At 43.5% G+C, this 21,650-nt stretch overlaps 1 protein-coding gene across 4 annotated transcripts in view; it reads left to right on the forward strand.

The window, feature by feature from the left end:
* Nucleotides 1-16,695, forward strand: part of col14a1b (collagen, type XIV, alpha 1b) — a 92,997-nt gene extending 76,302 nt beyond the window's left edge. For 2 of the 4 annotated variants that reach the window (XM_064983657.1, XM_064983661.1), the window contains 6 exons: nucleotides 1,654-1,689; nucleotides 9,184-9,250; nucleotides 9,458-9,646; nucleotides 9,941-10,018; nucleotides 11,330-11,485; nucleotides 15,014-16,695. In XM_064983657.1, the coding sequence (XP_064839729.1) occupies nucleotides 1,654-1,689; nucleotides 9,184-9,250; nucleotides 9,458-9,646; nucleotides 9,941-10,018; nucleotides 11,330-11,485; nucleotides 15,014-15,387 (900 nt within the window). In that variant the 3' untranslated portion in view covers nucleotides 15,388-16,695. Of the gene's footprint in view, nucleotides 1-1,653; nucleotides 1,690-9,183; nucleotides 9,251-9,457; nucleotides 9,647-9,940; nucleotides 10,019-11,329; nucleotides 11,486-12,923; nucleotides 14,981-15,013 lie in introns of those variants that run through there. The other 2 variants (XM_064983659.1, XM_064983658.1) reach the window with 2 other exon arrangements.
* Nucleotides 16,696-21,650: the final 4,955 nt, after the last annotated feature.

Below are 21,650 nucleotides of genomic sequence, written 5' to 3' on the forward strand. Positions count from 1 at the left end.
CTTGTCAGCTCTGTGATTCAATCTAGCAACCTTTCAGTTACTGGCCCAACCGCTCTAACTATTAGGTTACCTGCCGCCCCAATGTGCGGTTGCGGATGGGTTATTAGTAATTGCGGGCGGGTGCGGGTGAACAAACAGCTGACCCGCACCCCTATTCCAGACACATGTAGAATCTATGCCTGTACAATCTATGCATCCTGTTTATTCTGCCGGCTCGTGGTTTCCCAATGGTTTATGTTGGTGTTTCCTTTATTTTGGCTGTTACCTCTATATTGTCGTTGTCGTCTACTTCAACATTGTTGCCAGAAAAACAGACTTTTGTGTCACTCAATGGCCTCTCTTTTGGTTAGAAAATCGGAGGTTAATAACACATCAAGGCACTAACGTATTTGTATATCATTTTTTTAACCTTTATTTAACCAGGAAGAAACCCATTGAGACACATTGTCTCTTTTGCAAAGGGAAACCTGGCCAAGAAAGCAGCAGCAGTCAATTCAACATTTAAACATACCAATACAAACAGCACAACCACACGTCATTAGGTGCTCACCCAGCCTGGAGGAAACATTTACACTCCTCAACAGAGTTTTGGGCCAGAGTTTTAAACCCACTAAGAGGCACTAGTATATCTAGGTGAAGCATATTTTGCAGACTTCCATGCCTCAGGTGCACAATCGGAATGGCAGTCTTGCTTAACTCGGCAATGGCCCTGGGGACTTTTAGCAGCAACCATCTAGTAGACCGCGTCTGGGAACTGCTGGTGGTGATGGGGAAGGAGAGCAGGCTACCCAGAAGGGCTTTGTAGATGAAGAAATACAAATGTAGCTGTCTGCGTATGTAAAGCGAGGTCTAGCCCTCCATTTGATATAAGGTGCACTGGTGGGTGAGTGACTTGGCATTTGTAACATAACGCAAAGATGCATGATAAACAGAGTCCAGTCTCTTTAACACAGAACAGGCTGCATGCATATACAATATGTCACCATAATCAATTACAGAAAGAAAAGTGGCTTGAACAAGCTTCTTTCTGGCCTCAAATGGGAAGCAAAGCCTTGTTACAAGAATAAGAACCTTATTTGAGTTTAAACATCCTCACAATCACAATCCTCACGTGAACTTTGTAGGACAGCTTATCATCCAACCAAAGATCAAGGTATTTGTAGGATGACACCTTTTTAATTGGTGTGCCCCCAGACGTCAAAATGCTAACATTCTCTGGCTGAGAGCCAGACAAGGTTAGCAGTAATTACATACTCTTGCCTACTATGTAATTACGATGTAATTACTGGTACTGCATAGTTATTATTTGTCATTATATGACCTTTGCAGATAAATGGTTATGGCAGGGTTCAAATAATGACGCTAGCTTGCTTAAGGTAGCTTCTAGCTTACTGAAGGTAGTGTCTGTTCATTGTGCAGTGCTTTTTCCTAAGAAGAGTTTTTCATACCTGTCATACCTGCTTTCAATGTCTGTTGTAATTCTGTTAACCTTTCCAAATTGCTTTTACTTCTCTGGGGTAAATGTCTACTTCTTGATGCAAGTTCTTGAAAATAAAAAGATGGCAAAGAAAATGGACAACTCAAAAAATGTGTACAGTAAATGTACTTCATTGTTTTCTGTCCATTGTCATTCTGCCTCTTGTTCTGTTGCAGGGTTCCGCCGGAAACAAAGGAGAGAAGGGAGAAAGAGTAAGTCATAGAGATAACAAACATATTGGTAATTTATGTAATACTTCATATACATTGTTTTGGCAACCACCCATTCCTGCCAGTAGAGCATTTTATTAAATTCAATTGAATTGAGATATCTTATGATACTTATCTTGTTCTATATAATATACAGTGTACTATATATACAAATGTATGTGGACACCCCTTCAAATTAGTGGATTCAGCTATTTCAGCCACACCCATTGCTGATAGTGTCAGGACCCGGTTTCGAACCTGGGTCTCCGGAGTGAGAAACAGTCACTTAACCAACTGAGCCACGAATAGACAGCAGAACCCAGAAGATGAGGCAGACACAGCAGTACTTAAGACGGTGATTTAATAAAGAAAAAATCCTAAAGTAAAAAATGGCAAATCCAAAAGGTGGTAGGTAAAACACAAAAAAAAAACTTTAATAAAACTCACAAAAACTAAACATAAACAAAAAACAGAATACTACAAGAACTTCACCCGGAATCGACAAGAGCACACAGAACACTAGGGCAGGGTGCCAACATACAAACACAGAGCACAGAACTGAGGGAAACAAAGGGTTTAAATACAAAACGAGACAAACGAGACACAGGTGCAAACAATAATGGGGATCAAGGGAAAAACACAGGGACAAAAAGCACAATGGGGACATCTACTGACAAAAACACGGAACAACCCTGGCCAAATCCTGACAGAATCCCCCCCCTAGGAACGGCTCCTGACGTTCCTACCAGCTCTCTCAGGGTGGAGGACCCTGAACTGACGAATGAGGTCAGGGTCCAGGATGTCTTTGGCAGGAACCCAGGAGCGCTCCTCAGGACCGTAGCCTTCCCAGTCCACCAGATACTGCCAGGACCGCTGCACCCGGCGGGAATCCAGTATCCGGTGGACGGTATAAGCCGGCTGGCCTCCAATGACACGAGGCGGAGGGGGAGGTCTGTCTGCCGGGACAAGGGGAAAAAACAACAGGTTTTAACAAAGACACATGAAATGTGGGATTAATCTTAAGGGATCTGGGTAAGTGTAGGCGATAAGAAACTGGGTTAACTCTCCTGGCAACCTTGAAGGGACCGATGTATTTTTGGGACAGCTTGCGAGACTCCACCCGTAGAGGTAAGTCTCTTGTGGAGAGCCAGACTCTCTGGCCGGGGCGCAGGGTAGGCCCGGGACGGCGACGTCTGTTGGCTTGTTGTTGATACCTCTGTGAGGAACGCATCAGATTAAGACGGGTCTTCCTCCACATAAGCCGACAGCGTCTGACGAATCTCAAGGCTGAAGGCACTCTGACTTCTGCCTCCTGGTCCGGGAACAATGGAGGAGCATAGCCAAACTGACACTCGTGCGGGGACATACCAGTGGAGGAGGAGCGCAAGGTGTTGTGCGCGTATTCGGCCCAAACAATAAAGGATGACCATGTGGACGGGTTGTCACGAGTCATACATCGGAGGGTGGTTTCCAGCTCTTGATTCATCCTCTCTGTTTGGCCGTTGGACTCCGGATGGTACCCTGAAGATAGACTGGCAGAAGCCCCCATGAGTTGGCAGAAGGCCTTCCAAAACCTTGAGGCGAACTGGGGACCTCTGTCAGAAACCACATCTTGAGGAATGCCGAAGACTCGGAACACATGATTAATTACCAACTCAGCCGTTTCCTTGGCAGAAGGTAACTTAGTCAGAGGGACGAACCTGGCCGCCTTTGAAAACCTGTCGATTATGACTAGGATAGTAGTATTGCCATGGGATGGAGGAAGTCCAGTAATAAAGTCCAATGATATATGGGACCAGGGTCTGTGGGGAACAGGTAAAGGGTGAAGGAGTCCTTGAGGGCGGAGGTGAGAAGATTTGCCCTGGCAGCACACGGGGCAGGCATTGACGAAAGTGGCAACGTCTTCTCTTATGGTAGGCCACCAGAACTTACGCTGGATGAACTCCAAGGTGCGACCTACGCCCGGATGACAGGTGAGGCGAGAGGAGTGCCCCCACAGAAGGACCTGAGTCCTCACTGCCTTGGGGACAAACAACCGATTGGCAGGACCTCCTTTAGGGTCCGGTTCGCTAGCTTGAGCACGTCTCACGGTATCCTCAACTTGCCACGAGATCGGAGCCACAATCTTAGCAGCAGGAAGGACAGGCATGTCCGTGTCATCTCGAATGGCAGGAGCGTAGACTCGGGACAGGGCATCCGGTTTGAGATTCTTCGACCCGGGCCGATAGGTGAGGATAAACTGGAATCGATTGAAGAAAAGAGACCATCTAGCTTGTCTAGAGTTCAATCGCTTCGCCTGCTGGATATACTCCAGATTCTTGTGGTCCGTAAGCACTTGAAACGGGTGAGAAGCCCCCTCGAGCCAGTGTCTCCATTCCTTCAATGCCATCTTAACCGCTAGGAGTTCACGATCCCCCACATTGTAGTTCCTCTCAGTCGGGGTAAGCCGGTGTGAGAAGAAAGCGCACGGATGAAGCTTCTTGTCTTCACCCCTCTGAGACAGGACAGCTCCAACACCAACCTCTGATGCGTCTACCTCCACCACAAATGGTTCATCCGTAGTCGGTAGTATCAGGATGGGAGCAGAGAGGATGCGCTGCTTGAGTCCTTGGAAGGCCGTCTCAGCTTCTCTTCCCCAAGAAAACCTTGCATTGCCACCCTTGGTTAAAGCTGAGAGAGGAGCTGCCACCAAACTGAAGTTCTTGATGAACTTGCGGTAAAAGTTTGTGAAGCCCAGGAAACGCTGAACATCCTTAACGGATTTGGGGGTGGGCCAATCCGCTACCGCCCCTACCTTCCTAGGGTCCATTTGGATTCGACCGGGTTCCACTACAAATCCCAGGAATTGTACTCGGGATGAATGGAATTCACATTTTTCCGGCTTAACGTACAGATGGCTGTCCAGGAGGCGTTTGAGTACTTGTCTGACATGCTTAGTGTGTTCTTGAAGGGAGCTCGAAAAGATGAGGATGTCATCCAAGTAAACGAACACAAATATGTTAAGCATATCCCTAAGCACATCGTTTATGAGCGCTTGGAACACCGCTGGGGCGTTGGTCAGGCCGAAGGGCATCACCAAGTATTCATAGTGACCAGTAGGCGTGTTGAAAGCGGTCTTCCACTCGTCACCAGGTCTGATCCGCACAAGATGGTATGCGTTCCGCAGGTCAAGCTTAGTGAAAACAACTGCTTCCTGGAGCAGCTCGAAGGCTGTGGCCATAAGGGGTAGCGGGTAACGGTTACGGACGGTTATGTCATTGAGTCCCCGGTAGTCGATGCAAGGACGTAACCCACCGTCTTTCTTGGCCACAAAGAAAAACCCTGCTCCCGCCGGGGAGGTGGATGGACGCATGAGGCCTGCTTCCAGAGAGTCCTTGATATAGGTATCCATAGCAGCTCGTTCGGGTGGAGATAGGGAAAAGATCCGACCCCTGGGGGCAAGTGCCCGGAAACAGGTCGATGGGGCAATCGTAAGATCTATGGGGTGGTAGCATGGTGGCCCTCTGTTTGCTAAACACCAGTTTGAGGTCATGGTAACACTCGGGAACTCGGGTCAGATCGATGGATTCTAAAGACTCGGGAGTAGAACTCGGGGAATTCTGGAAAATACAAGTAGCTTGGCACGTAGGACCCCACTGCTTGATAGTGCCCACAGACCAGTCGATGTGAGGGTTATGGCTGTGAAGCCAGGGGTATCCAAGGACGAGAGGGAACTCGGAACAGGAGATCAAATGAAAGTTCATCAATTCCTGGTGTTGTGAAACTGAAAGTCTCAAGGAGGTAGTGACATGAGTGACAAGTCCAGATCCCAAAGGGCTTCCATCCAATGTAGTAACCCTCATGGGGTCACTTAGAGGTTCAGAGGGAACGCCATTCTTCTTCGCCCAGACACCATCCATGAAGTTACCTGCGGCTCCAGAGTCTACCAAGGCTTGAAGGTGAAGCTTGTGGTTGTCCCAGGAGAGGGTGACTGGAATGAGCAGACGGGAGTTGGACGGATGGGAGGAGGTTATGTTTCCCGTTACAGTTCCCCCGGTCTGTACGGGACAGAGCGTTTCCCTGGAGCCCGGGACACGTGGAACGGAAATGGCCCGGTTTGCCGCAATATAGACAGCGTCGCTCCCTCATCCGGCGGTCTCTCTCAGCCTGGGAGATGCGTCCAATCTGCATGGGTTCCGGTGGAGCCAGTGATGATAAAGGTGGGGACTCGGAGCTGGGACTGATAGGGGCTAGAGGTCTACGGTTGAGTTCTCTCTCTCAGACGCTGGTCAATGCGTGAGGCCAACTTGATCAGGGACTCGAGATTGTCCGGTGGTTCCCGAGTGGCCAGTTCATCTTGGATAGTGTCGGAAAGGCCTTTCAGAAAGCACACCGTGAGCGCCTCGTTGTTCCAGCCACTCGCTGCTGCCACCGTGCGGAACTGGATGGCATAGTCCGTCACGCTGCGCCAACCTTGATGGAGAGTCAGGAGCTGTTTGGCTGAGTCAGAACCACTGCTTGGGCCTTGAAACACTCGTTTGAATTCCTCAGCAAAGGCAGAGTAGCTGGCACAGCAGGAACTATGGGCATCCCACACAGCAGTAGCCCAGGCCAGGGCTTTTTCCGACAGCAGGGTGATGATATATGCGATCTTAGACCGGTCGGTGGGAAATGACGAGGGTTGCAGCTCAAAGGAGAGAGAACATTGAGTGAGAAACCCTTTACAAGCACTTGGATCACCTGAGAACCGTTGGGGAGGTGGAAGACGAGGTTCAGCCAGGGGGTTAACTGCCATGGGTACGTGAACTTGAGGTACTGGGACGGGAACTGTTGCCGGGGTAAGTCGATCAGATACTTGCTTAATGGAAGTCAGCATCTCCGACAGAAGATGAGAATGTCTAGCCATTAAGGCCTCTTGCTGAACCAGGGCGGCTTCGTGGCGTTGGACAGTCTCCTGGTGGTGGGACAGCGTGGCAAAAAGGTCCTGGGAACTGGCTGCCTCTGGGTTCATTTTTGGCTCTGTGTTTCTGTCAGGACCCGGTTTCGAACCTGGGTCTCCGGAGTGAGAAACAGTCACTTAACCAACTGAGCCACGAATAGACAGCAGAACCCAGAAGATGAGGCAGACACAGCAGTACTTAAGACGGTGATTTAATAAAGAAAAAATCCTAAAATAAAAAATGGCAAATCCAAAAGGTGGTAGGTAAAACACAAAAAAAAAACTCAAAAAAAACTCACAAAAACTAAACAAAAACAAAAAACAGAATACTACAAGAACTTCACCCGGAATCGACAAGAGCACACAGAACACTAGGGCAGGGTGCCAACATACAAACACAGAGCACAGAACTGAGGGAAACAAAGGGTTTAAATACAAAACGAGACAAACGAGACACAGGTGCAAACAATAATGGGGATCAAGGGAAAAACACAGGGACAAAAAGCACAATGGGGACATCTACTGACAAAAACACGGAACAACCCTGGCCAAATCCTGACAGATAGGTGTATAAAATCGAGCACACAGCCATGCAATCTCCTTAGACAAACATTGTCAGTAGAATGACCTCACTGAAGAACTCAGTGACTTTCAATGTGGCACCTTTCCAACAAGTCAGTTCGTCAAATTTCTGCCCTGCTAAAGCTGCCCCAGTCAACTGTGAAGTGCAAACGTCTAGCAGCAAAAACAGCTCAGCCACGAAATGGTAGGCCACACAGGCTCACAGAATGGGACCGCCGAGTACTGAAGCGCATAGTGCTTAAAAATCGTCTGTCCTCGGTTGCAACACTCACTACTGAGCTCCAAACTGCTTCTGGAAGCAACGTCAGCACAATAACTGTTCATTGGGAGCTTCATTAAATGGGTTTCCATGGCCGAGCAGCCACACACAAGCCTAGGTCACCATGTGCAATGCCAAGCGTCGACTGGAGTAGTGTAAAGCCCGTGGCCATTGGACTCTGGAGCAGTGGAAATGCATTCTCTGGAGTGATGAATCACGCTTCGCCATCTGGCAGTCCAACAGTCAAATCTGGTACCTGCCCGAATGCATAGTGCCAACTGTAAAGTTTGGTGGGGGACTGTTTTTCATGGTTCAAGCTAGGCCCCTTGTTCCAGTGAAGGGAAATCTTAACACTACAGCATTCTAGACAACATTCTGTGCTTCCAACTTTGTGGCAACAGCTCCTGTTTCAGCATGACAATGCCCCTGTGCACAAAGTGAGGTCCATATAGAAATAGTTTGTCGAGATCGGTGTGGAAGAACTTGACTGGCTTGCACAGAGCCCTAACCTCTACCCCATCGAACACCTTTGGGATGAAACTGAATGCTCGGCTATGAACTGACATTTACTCCTGAGGTTCTGACCTGTTGCACCTCTACAACCACTGTGATTATTATTATTATTATTTGACCCAGCTGGTCATATATGAATGTTTGAACATCTTGGCCATGTACTGTTTTAATCTCAACCCGGCACAGCTAGATGAGGACTGGCCACTCCTCAGAGCCGAGTTCCTCTCTCGGTTTCTTTCTAGGTTCCTTCCTTTCTAGGGAGTTTTTCCTGGCCCCGTGCTTCTACATCTGCATTGCTTGCTGTTTGGGTTTTAGGCTGGGTTTCTGTATAGCACTTTGTGACATCATCTGATGTAAAAAAAAAAGGGCTTTATAAATACATTTGATTGAAATGGAATTCCGACTGCGAGCCAGGCCAAAACGCACAACATCAGTGCCCGACCTCTCTAATGCTCTAGTGGCTGAATGGAAGCAAGTCCCCACAACAATGTTCCAACGTCTAGTGGAAAGCCTTCCCAGATGAGTAGAGGCTGTTATAGCAGCAAAGGGGGGACCAACTCCATATTAATGCCCAAGATTTTGGAATGCGATGTACAACAAGCAGGTGTCCACATACTTTTGGTCATGTAGTGTAATTCTGTGAAGTATGTGTTCGATGCTTAACATCAATGTTCAAGATAAATAATGCCCTCCTTTCAAGTAATTGCTGCTCCTCAGCTTGGCGGTATACAGTAGGTGTTCTCTGACAGCCTGACAGTATACAATTACCATTACAACAAGTTTTCTGAAGAGCAATATCACACGGTGTACTGCACCCAGAACACATTTTGTAGAAGACCTATTCATGCATACTTCATAAGCTAAAGCTTTAGAGCTGTGTTACTCAGCTGTAGAAATGATTTTCTACTTTACCGCAGTTATATTTTTAAAGAGCTATCGTTCTAGTGTTAAGTACTTTATGGATTGGTTTCGCCCATAACAGCGAACAGCGAATGGGTAATAAGGTTTTTATACAAGGCTCAAGAAGCAACATCTATACCTGTCAGCAACAGCCATGTTTTCCAATCGAAAGAGTTGATGCCAAAATCACGACTGGCAGGCTTTCTACCCAAGTAATGGTGGAGGAAATGTCACCTGTGGGATCGATGAAACAGGTTGGACACATCAAACACACAGTGTTATCTGTAGCCATGGTCTTGGTGTCACCATGTGTTTTTGCCTCCAGGGTGACCTGCAATCCCAGGCATCGGTCCAAGCAATCGCCCGGCAGGTCTGTGAGCAGCTGATACAGAGTGAGTATTTTTTTATCCTTCAGCTGACCCTCTTCCTGTGCGGGTTTGTGTGTGTTTGCACAGGTCTTGTGTCTTTGAGTGTAATTGTATTCTATAGAAGGGGTGTACAGTTTGAAAAAAGGAGTCTTGTCTGTGATGGTGTAAATGTATTTTGCCATTGGCATCCATTCATGCGCCACTGACCTCAGTCTGACGTCTGCCCCACAGGTCACATGGCTCGCTACAGCTCCATCCTCAACCACATCCCCAGTGCACCCGTTTCGGTCCGCACCATTCCTGGACCCCCAGGAGAGCCCGGGCGGCAGGGCGGCCAAGGACCACAGGGAGAGCAGGGGCCCGCGGGCAGACCAGGGTTCCCCGGGTCCAACGGAGAGAATGGACAACCAGGAGCCAGAGGTACTGAATAGATGAGACTCAGATTTAACTCAAGCTATCGAGCAAAGATATAGTCATGTAGCCTGTGCCATAAGCTTGTGAGAGAAGATATTACAGTAAATGATACCGACAGGTAATGTAAGAAAACATCACTAATTAATAGAATCAGAAAGATGATTACATATTAGGCTAGATCTACATTATTGGACACGACACGTGTAGTGCTGAAGGTGATATAATATGGAAAGGAGACAAGCATGCCCACTTCTCTGAATTCTGTCAAAGTGTGTGTCCCCTCTGTCTCTGTTTGTCCAGGTTTGTCAGGAGAGAAGGGTGACAAGGGAAGCCCAGGTGTAGGAGTCCAGGGTCCCAGAGGCCCTGTAGGACCCCCAGGTAACCAAAACAATGCCCGGTGAAAAACACCCCAAAAACGAAAAATTGCACATTTCCAACTTCAATTTTTCTCCAGGCACTTCCTTTGCCACCGAACATCTGCAGAGGAAATCAACATCTGTTAAGGGGGTGGATTAGAAAATGGGAAGTCATCCGATCTGTTTTTTGATTAAGCGTCTCCCTCTTGGTTCAAGCGGAGAATATGACACGAAGAGGATAGCCCAAGCTGGATTTAATTTACTTTTGTTTGTTGTTTTGTTGTTTTTCATTAAGCCGCCCCTACTGGTTTAATTAAACATTATTAGGGGGCATAGCTTTTGACTCCTTTATTGATTGTAGTCTAGCTGACACAGTGTGTTGATTGAACCCCTGGAGTGGTTGCCAGGTTGGTGTACATGAGAGAACTCTGAGCGCTACTGGGAGAACACGTAGGTGTCTGGCATGCGCGAGATCAGTGGCTCCAAGGATATTTGAAAAAGGACATTCATAGCCTTTGCATTTCCTGATGGAGACAGCTCAGTGATAATAGCATTTTGGGTCTGATGAAAAGGCACAAAAGCTTATACTGACTGCTGGGTAATGATAAATATGCTGATTCTCTTCCTTTTGGGGAGAGATGTTTGGCCAATCAGTGGCCTAATTATGGACTCTAGCTAGTTTTCTATTTCAAAACACACTGCTAGATTTGAAGAGATAGTTCACCCAAATTACAAGTTGACGTATTTGTTTCCTTACCCTGTAAGAAGTCTATGGATAAGGTATGACTGCAATTCATGCTTTGTTTTTTTTTTCCTTGGCACTGTTTCCACATGGTAATGTTTTATCATTTTTGGGCATAAATTGAATTCAATTCATGGGACAAATAGTAGCATTTTTCACACATTATGTTCAAAAAATCTATAAGTGACTTTGTTGAGCTTTACAATAATGGGATTTGCGCCACAAATGCTAAAACGTTAGCATGTGGAAACAGTGCCAGGGAAACTAAACCAAAGCATGGATTGCTGTCATAACTTCTTCATAGATTGCTTACAGGGTAAGGAAACCAATGCGTAATTTTGTAATTTGGGTGAAATATCCCTTTAACTTTGTGAATTCTACCTCAATATGCAGTGTTCTTAGTCACAATGAAGACAATAATATTGCCATCATGTTTTATTGGTTTGCCATAACGTTTCATATAATGATTTAACTTCGGAATTTAGCTCAATGTTAAAACCTTAATTGTTCATTGAAAATTTATTTGTTGTATCAAAACACACTCCCCACATTTCTCCGCCCTCTCATTACTCTTTTTCCGTTCTCCTCCAGGACCAACGGGTCAGGGGCGGACAGGTAGCCAGGGTCCGTCTGGTCGGCCGGGGAACCCTGGAACTCCTGGGCGGCCGGGTATCCCTGGACCAGTGGGGTCGGCTGGACCTCCTGGATACTGTGACCAGAACTCTTGCATGGGCTACAACGTAGGAGGTAATTATGACCCTCATCCTCCCCTACCACTGTAAACACACCAAAACACCACAAGGCAGCATGAGATTTTTATAATATCAAAGTCCGATACATTAGATCTAATTGTTTAGCCATAGTGAACTCCATTGGCGTTGCCATCAGCTTGTTGTGTAGATAACCTTTACCTGAGAATGCACTCTCTGAGAATGGGTTTCCATGTCTATGACCTATTGTATCATACCCTGTCAATCAATCATCAACTCATTTAATCCAATTAAAGCTCTTTGAAAGGGAGACCTGAGCAAAGAGGTCTCATTGGGTTAAATCCGCCAGGGGGTTGACCCGAATCACACCCTTATCCACACTGTATTTCAAGGTGAAACTAAGACAACATGATCTATCTGACTTATCTTGAAAAGGAAGTTCTCAGAATTGCCTACACTATAGTATGACTAACTTACCAGTTAACCAAGTTTAGTTTGGTTGCCCATACTGAGATATATTTAAGCAATTGGCATTTGTTTTCTGATTTACTTTATGCATAATAGACTTTGAATTCTAATGTATTGAGACCCACTTGATTAACCTCAGGACCAAAACTCATTAAAATAAATGAGTGGGAGCTCTTTATTCTCTGTTTACGACAACTCAGGAAAATAATGAGCCCATTCTATTATCTGATGGTTTACAGTAAGATGGCCGTGAGCATATGGCTTATTTATGAATTCATTAGTTCCTGTTGCCATTTAAGCCTTGAAATACAAAATGTAACCAAGATGCAGAATTCGGCTTGGAAACAATGACTTACAATGTGCTGAATTCATATAATGGTACCTGAGAATATTTTTTAAAATGTTGCCATCTCAGTAGCCCAGTATCTTAGCTTGTGGAATTGAATTTAAACAAGCCAGCTTGTTTAAACGTCTATAGATCCTACATATATCTGTGTATGCTTGTGACATGTGCAATATAGTTATTCCAACAAAGTATCTATCAACTCTCAAAGTCTTATCATGATAAATCATGTTTCAGTATTTGCATCAACAGACCACACTATTGCATCAAGTTTGGCTACATTGTTTCAAAAAGAAAATTCTGCATCTTTACAGTCATGTGATCATGATTTATTCAACAACAGTTTGTCATCTAATACACATGGTTATTGTGAGTGTGGATACAATCTATAGCGCCCGAACTGTAAATGCATGTGTGCATGGACACCCATCAATGATGTCTTTCTCTATCAGCCATTTTCTCTGAGGAAAAGGCATTACGGTGAGCACACTGTATGGCTCAAAAGCCCTGCGGTGTTCTCCATGCACTCCACAGTGTGAGTAATATCAGCATGGTGACTTTATGATTTTGTCTCATCTGTCTGACCTGTGGTATGTGTGTGTGTCTCCCTCTCTCTCTGCTTCTGTCATCCCTCTCTCTCTCTCGCAACTTTCTCCTACTCAAGTCCAACAGTATGGGTAGTGAGCAGCGTTCAAAAGGGTTGTAGTGGAGGTGTTAGGATAGATAGGCTTGTCCCTTGGCCCTACTCCCTCGCTATATCACTGTCAGCAATGACTACTGCCTTGTTTCCTATAAGGCTGTCCCTCTCTTTGTAGAAACACATTCTGCCTGACACAAAAACGAATTTAGCCATAAATGCATTTTTTTTAGCTCACCCCATATAAACTAATATATACAGTTGAAGTTGGAAGTTTACATACACCTTAGCCAAATACATTTAAACTCTGTTTTTCACAATTCCTGACATTTAATCCGAGTAAAAATCCCCTGTCTTAAGTCAGTTAGGATCACCACTTTATTTTAAGAATGTGAAATGTCAGAATAATAGTAGAGCATGATTTATTTCAGTTTTTATTTTTTTCATCACCTTCCCAGCGGGACAGAAGTTTACATACACTCAATTAGTATTTGGTAGCATTGCCTTTTAAATTGTTTAACTTGGGTCAAACATTTCGGGTAGACAAGCTTCCCACAATAAGTTGAGTGAATTTTGGCCCATTCCTCCTGACAGAGCTGGTGTAACTGAGTCAGGTTTGTAGGCCTCCTTGCTCGCACTCGCTTTTTCAGTTCTGCCCACAAATTTTCTATAGGATTGAGGTCAGGGCTTTGTGATGGCCACTCCAATACCTTGACTTTGTTGTCCTTAAGCCATTTTGCCACAACTTTGGAAGTATGCTTGGGGTCATTGTCCATTTGGAAGACTCATTTGCAACCAAGCTTTAACTTCCTGACTGATGTCTTGATGTCAAGCCCTGGCCATAGAGAGGTGTTTATTCTCTATTTTGGTTAAGCCAGGGTGGGCATTCTAGTTTCTTTATTTCTATGTTGGTGTGGTTCCCAATCAGAGGTAGCTGTCTATCGTTGTATCTGATTGGGGATCATACTGTATATAAGTTGTCCTTTTTCGTTTGTGTTTTGTGGGTAGTTGTTTTCTGTTTAGTGTCTGCACCTGACAGGACTGTTTCTGTTTTCCTTCTTTGTTATTTTGTTCGAGTGTTTTGAGTATTACATTTATCATGAACACTTTTCACGCTGCGTTTTGGTACACTCCTTCATACGACGATCGTTACACTTGAGATGTTGCTTCAATATATCCACATAATCTATTTTATATAGGACTCATTTTACTGTGGATATAGATACTTCTGTACCTGTTTCCTCCAGCATCTTCACAAGATCCTTTGCTATTGTTCTGGGATTGATTTGCACTTTTCGCACCAATGTACGTTCATCTCTAGGAGACAGAACGCGTCTCCTTCCGGAGTGTTATGACAGCTGTGTGGTCCCATGGTGTTTATACTTGCGTACTATTGTTTGTATAGATGAACATGGTACCTTCAGGCATTTTGAAAATTGCACTGAGTTTGAAGGTAGGCCTTGAAATACATCCACAGGTACACCTCCAATTGACTCAAATTATGTCAATTAGCCTATCAGAAGCTTCTAAAGCCATTAAATAATTTTCTGGAATTTTCCAAGCTGTTTAAAGGCACATTCAACTTAGTGTATGTAAACTTCTGACCTACTGGAATTGTGATACAGTGAAATAATCTGTCTGTAAACAATTGTTGGGGAAAATGACTTGTGTCATGCACAAAGTAAACCGACTTGCCAAAACTATAGTTTGTTAACAAGAAATTTGTGGAGAGGTTGAAAAACGAGTGTTAATGACACCAACCTAAGTGTATATAAACTTCCGACTTCAACTGTATTTTATCCAAGGCTTCTCTATGCTTCTGCAGCGAATGTGTACAGTTTTTATATTCTATAAGGAGCCAATAGTTGAATACTGATTGTCATTTGATGCATTACTCAGTTGCGCTGTCACATACATTTAATTAGAGATTCACTTAGACCTCCTGTCCCTGTCAGTGTAGCTCATCCATACCCCTCTTTAGCTCTTCTGGCCGCTTTGATGTCGTCGCTAACACTGTTCCTCGTGTGTGTCTCTTCCTCCTTCCTGTCCTGTCCCGCTAACCCAATCAAAAACAAACAAACAAATGCACGCTTTGGGGGTGGCCACGGTGGCTAAAGAGGGTGGCAACGGTGGTGACCCATCTGACCACCGCAATCTTCCCTTAGTCCAATTGCCCCCCAACGTCTACCAGAACTATGACGAGGCGGGGGAGGAGGACCCCTATAGGTACGATGCGGGGGGCTACCCCTCCGAGTACTATCAGCCCAACTACCCGGCTCCCCGACCAGTTGAGCCCGAGGACCCAGGCCTGACCCAGGGCGATGAGGTGCTGAGGTCCCCCGGGATCCACCGCTCCTCCAGGAGCCTGGCTGAAGAGGAGGAGGAGGAAAAGAAGAAAGAGGAAGTGGGGCTGGAGGAGAGGAAAATGGTTGGTCCCATGAGAGAGAGCAGGCTAAGGAGAGCCTTGAGGAGGTCGGGGACACACGACTGAGGAGTTGGGACTGTTCAGTTTAAGGGAGAAATATCCAAAGGGGGTTCTAAGGACTATCATTAAGTGCCTGATGTCAATGTCAAAGGGACATAAGGGAGAGGAAGGGTGGAGGAGGTTGGAGGAGAGAGTGGGAGGGACCATCTCCTCTTCTTTCTGGAAGTGTTGTGGTTGATGGTGTAGATATGGTATCTGTACTGTTGGTTGTAGCGTGGTCAGATTTTTGTGTGTGTTAATCGGTTACTACAAGAGATACAATTGTATTGTTATTTTCTTTTCGTTTTCAGCCTACCACCTCTGTGCTTCATTCATCTAATTTCATGCAAATGATCCATTTCCTGGTCACGGTTTACTTCAAGTGCTTGTTTATGAGCTTAGTAAATACTGGAAGAACATAGGCCTATAGTGTAGTGTAGTATATTATAGTCTAGTGTATATTATAGTATAATATAGTATAGTTTAGTAGTAATATTTTTGTTCAATTGTAGCTTTTATTGCTAGGATATTACGCAAGAGTGGATAGCAAGTACTATTTGAACATATAATATAATATTAACGATATACTACTTGGTGATATTAGTGAATATAACTACCTATATTGATAACTATCCAACTAACATTATAAATAGACTCAATATGACCAGTTATTATTATTTATTTTGATGAAATGTCCCATAATGTAATATTTGCATGTGTGTTTGTTTCACATATAATTATTCCATATCAATGTATAATGCTATTTTTACCCACCCATGGGAAACAACATATCAACATAAATATATGCTTTCATATCTTGACAGGGTCATTCAAGCTACCAGCCATATAGCCCAACTAATACCCCCATTGCAGTGTTACAGTACAAACATTTTGCTCTTTGTATTTTTACGATACATGTATGTCTTTAAAGGGTGTTTGAGAAGGTGCTAAACATGTAATATAACAAGATTATGAGTTAAATATGTGAAAAATATATTTCTTTTTTAAATGTATGTTTGTTATTGCAAGTGTCTCGGAATATGGTCTCCAGAACAGGAACGTTCAGCCTACAGTATTGTGATGAGTTGTTAGGCCTGTGGTCTATTCACCTTGCAGAGCTCCAGAGACTAACTATGTGGAACAGGTCACTGTAGTGTCTCTCATCAGAACACGTTTCAATCAAGGAAGTAATTTATTTTTTACTTGGTATTGGTTTTTCAAACAATAAAATTGAAGTACAACCATTATTTGCGGTGGGTACTCTCAACACTGCTTCTTTGTTCATATGGATGTATTTGTTTTCTCCTACAAGTAATAAAATGCACTTCAATTGGACCAATGGCAGAACTTCAATTACATGATCAGTTATAAGACGTTTCATTACTAAAGGACCCACACAGATGGCAACCCCAAAGCAATGTGTACACACACAGATGGCAACCCCAAAGCAATGTGTACTTGCTATAGCTGAGAGTCTTCTAGATGACATCCTTAATCCTTGTTGTGGTTCTCTCAGCTATCGGGACTTGAAAAGGGATGGACTCACACACACTGAAACTTTGTAAGCAAGCGGTGTGCAATACTTAATTATTTCTTAATCCGTGAACCGCATAGGACTAGGGCTTTTGCAGTGACCGTATTACTGCAACACCTGCGGTCACGAGTCATGAAGGCAATCAAATTCCATGTGACTGTCACAGCAGTTAGGCTTCTCCAAGCTCTGATGCTGCTGGTCATTAGTAGACTACAAAACATGCTAACTGCCTGGTACTCAGCACACTATTGTCCCTCTAATCACTCTGACGTCAATGCAAATGTAATCGAAAATCTAATCAAACACTTCATGAGAGCCCATGAGCTCATGTTGTGCAACATTTCTATAGGGTGATGGCCTCTATTAAAAAGAGGAGGATCCCATCAGCTAGGCCTAGTATATTTATTTCTCTTCTTTCCCAATATTAAGCACATAGGCTATACTCCTGTTGTAAATATAACCAAACTGGCTGGCAGGAAAATTAACCACTCAAAAAAAGCTTCCTCCATTCGTTTCCATGATAATGGTCCACTCTAAATCAAAACAAATTTCACACACAAACTAGTTAGTATAGGTAAAGACAAGCTTAAATCAAGAATAGTCTGATGTGTAACAATATTAGCTTATCACTTGTGAATGATATATTATCACTTATGTTATGTCCAGAGTTATGTCCAGCATAAGAAAAAATGCTTTTTTGCAACTTTTTCTAATCATAGTCTGCACACCTCATGTAGCCTAGACCATAGGTCTAAATGTTTTGATATGGTTTGTATCACAACTAAAGTGGCCAAATAACTTCTTAAAATGTAGCTCATTAATCCACTTTACAAGGGGTGTAGAGCCTAATTGGCATACATAAGCAGCGCGTGAGTTTCAAGTTTGGGGAAGCTCGTTCCTTTCAAGCGACTTTCTTCAAATCATCATTAGAGTCGCATCATGCAGCCTTACAATGTATTAAAAATGAAAACATATAGCCCAACGTAAGTTACATTAATAACTCTAAATTAAGCTTAAAGGAATAATTATTTTTTGTTAACCACTCAACACAGAATAGCCGTATGTGCGCACTCCCTCAAATCGTTTGGAGAAAATATCCTTTCTATTTTATTCAGCTTTGTTCAGTTGTGTTCTTCATAATATAAAATAATGCCACGTAATTCTAAGCAAATCTTGTCTGCTAAATTAACTAGTGTAGCCCACAGCCATTTGGCATAGCCAGATCAGGACCTAACATAAGGACAACTCAGAGTATGCTATTCTGTTCTTATAAAATAGACTACTATTTCTTCATATCATGCTTCTTTAGACCTGTCTAAAATAAATAATGGATTTATTATAAATGTGTAGGCTATATTACATGGATTTATTAGACTTTTTAGAATGTAGATGTTCCAAAGGTCTGCATCAGTGGCTTGTGGATGCCAGGAGATGCTAAATGTGTTTATGTTAACGGTCAATTACCGTGAGACTGGCAGTTATTTGCTTGACAATCACAGGCTGAAGAAATGTAGTGACTGCCACAGCCCTACTTACAACCAAATGGAACTGACACACACCGAAACGTTGTGAAGCCAGAAACCTTCTTCCTCTGTCTAATTGCTGAGTGAGAGTAGAGTCTGCCTCGCTATTATTTCTGCCGCGTCCTGAGGGGAGGTATAATTACATGATCTGCACCCAGGAAGTCTCCAGGCCAGGTGTTAGATCCCCTGGGGTCACGCTGCTAAGTGGGCCCTGGTGACAGACAGACAGGTGCCCCTGTACATAGGTCTGCCTTTTCGCTCCAAGTGGGGGCGAATGAATGACGAGCTGACCATGAAGGCCAAGAGTGTGCAAAGCTGTCATTAAGGCAAAGGGTGGCTACTTTGAAGAATCTCAAATATAACATATATTTTGATTTGTTTAACACTTTTTTGGTTACTACATGATTCCATATGTGTTATTTCATAGTTTTGGTGTCTTCACTATTATTCTACAATGTAGAAAATAGTAAAAATAAAGAAAAACCCTGGAATGAGTAGGTGTGTCCAAACATTTGACTGGTACTGTATATATACACTACGGTCAAAAGTGTTTTAAATAAATGTATCCTGCTCTCTCTCCCTCCCTCCCCCTCTCCCTCTTATCACATTCACAAACCCAAACACACAAAAAACATACACCCTATAAGGATTTTTTTAATCTGATTTCAGACAAGTCATGTCACGATCACTACTAGGTTACCAAGTATTTAGGTCAAGTGAAGAAAGAGAAGTCTCATCCTGGGGAAGGATACAGCGGCAGATGTTTCGCTCTCTACTGTGTGAGCTGTCAACGCTAACAACCAGGCAATTTACAGGTACATTCCGAGGACATATTGAGGCACGGCGCTACATAAAGATGCCACAATCACCATGTTTTAGACCTGTTTTTCCCAGTGAACGGTATTTGCTCAAATGCTTGGGTTGTCCGGTTGTACAGAAGCATTTTGTAAATGTACATGTTATTGTTACTTCTACTTTAACTGTCAGAGAATGTGAGAAACTTACATCGGCAGGTCTGAAAATAAGCTTGAGATTGTTAAATTTGGACCTAGTGCCCCACCTAGTGTGGATGTTCAGATAATTCATGATCGGGAAAAATGTCTACACTATACGTACATACTGCATATATTATATTCATATATTTTATATATATATATGGGATACATACATTTGAAGGACTTCATTATCTCAGATGATTACATGACTATAGGTCTGTTGAATGTGATTACCACAGTCATTCTTCAGTTTTGAACAAGACATTAGAAGGGCCAAACTAAACCTGGAAAACAATCTAATATTTTTAATATGTTAGTCATTTGGATTCTAATATATCAGAGCATGGGTAATTAGAGTACATTTTCATAATCACATTCAATTAAATTAGCCTCCCTTTAGACAATTTATAAAAAGGCACGTGATTTGGGGTAATCTGATGTTGTGCCTGTTTACGGTATTACTGGGTCCAACAAAGGATGTTATTGAAGTCCCTTACTGTTTACCATAGATAATACAAATAGATGTGGATTGTCTGAAGAAAATAATAATAATTTTAGTTTAGATGTCAGACTTTAAAGCATACATGAAATAAAAAACAATGTCACGTGCCGAATACAATAGATGTAGACCTAACTGTGAAATGCTTACTTACATTAACCAACAATAGAGTTTCAATAAAAATAATAGTTAAGAAAAGTTTTACTAAAGTAACACAAAATAACAATAACGAGGCTATATATACGGGGGTACCGGTACCGAGTCAATGTGCAGGGGTACAGGTTAGTCGAGGAAGGTTGTGAAGGTGACAGCAAGATAAATAATATATTCTCAGATATTCCAAAAAGGAGAGAAAATCTTGATGTAACAATGGCCTGGTGTCACTTTGAAGATGCACAATATTTTTTATAGTGACACAAACAAGTAATAAGACAAAAAAACAGAAAACTTGAGCGTGCATAACTATTCACCCCCCCAAAGTCAATACTTTGTAGAGCCACCTTTTGCAATTACAGCTGCAAGTCTCTTGGGGTATGTCTCTATAAGCTTGGCACATCTAGCCACTGAGATTTTTGCCCATTATTCAAATCAAAACTGCTCCAGCTCCTTCAAGTTGGACGGGTTCTGCAGTCTTTAAGTCATATCACAGATTCTCAATTGGATTGAGGTCTAGGCTTTGACTAGGCCATTCCAAGACATTTAAATGTTTCCCCTTAAATCACTTGAGTGTTGCTTTAGCAATATGTTTAGGGTCAATGTCCTGCTGGAAGGTGAACCTCTGTCCCAGTCTCAAATCTCTGGAAGACTGAAACAGGTTTCCCTCAAGATATTCAATGCATTTATCTCCATCCATCATTCCTTAAATTCTGACCAATTTCCCAGTCCCTGCCGATGAAAAACATCCCCATAGCATGATGCTGCCACCACTATGCTTCACTGTGGGGATGGTGTTCTCGGGGTTATGAGAAGTGTTGGGTTTGCGTCAGACAGCATTTTCCTTGATGGCCAAAAGGCTCAATTTTAGTCTCATCTGACCAGAGTACCTTTTCCCATATGTTTGGGAAGTCTCCCACATGCCTTTTGGCTAACACCAAAAGCAATGGATTTTTTTTCTGACCACTCTTCTGTAAAGCCCAGCTCTGTGGAGTGTACGGATTAAAGTGGGCAGATACTCCAATCTCCGCTGTGGAGCTTTGCAGCTCCTTCAGGGTTATCTTTGGTCTCTTTGTTGCCTCTGATTAATGCCCTCCTTGTCTGGTCCGTGAGATTTGGTGGGCATCCCCCTCTTGGCAGGTTTGTTGTGGTGCCATATTCTTTTCATTTTTGAATAATGGGTTCAATGGTGCTCCATGGGATGTTCAAAGTTTCTGATATTTTTTTATAACCCAAACCTGATCTGTACTTCTCCACAACTTTGTCCCTGACCTGTTTGGAGAGCTCCTTGGTCTTCATGGTGCCGCTTGCTTGGTGGCACACCTTGCTTAGTGGTGTTGCAGATTCTGGGGCCTTTCAGAACAGGTGTATATATACTGAGATCATGTGACAGATCATGTGACACTTAGATTGCACACAGGTGGACTTTATTTAACAATTATGTGACTTCTGAAGGTAATGGGTTGCACCAGATCTTATTTAGGGGCTTCATAGCAAAGGAGGTGAATACATTGGCACCCACCACTTTTCTGGTTTTAAATTTTTTTGAAACAAGTTATTGTTTTCATTTAATTTCACCAATTTGG

The sequence above is a fragment of the Oncorhynchus masou genome, chromosome 13 (genome assembly GCF_036934945.1).
Source record: "Oncorhynchus masou masou isolate Uvic2021 chromosome 13, UVic_Omas_1.1, whole genome shotgun sequence".
Classification (NCBI taxonomy): domain Eukaryota; kingdom Metazoa; phylum Chordata; class Actinopteri; order Salmoniformes; family Salmonidae; genus Oncorhynchus; species Oncorhynchus masou.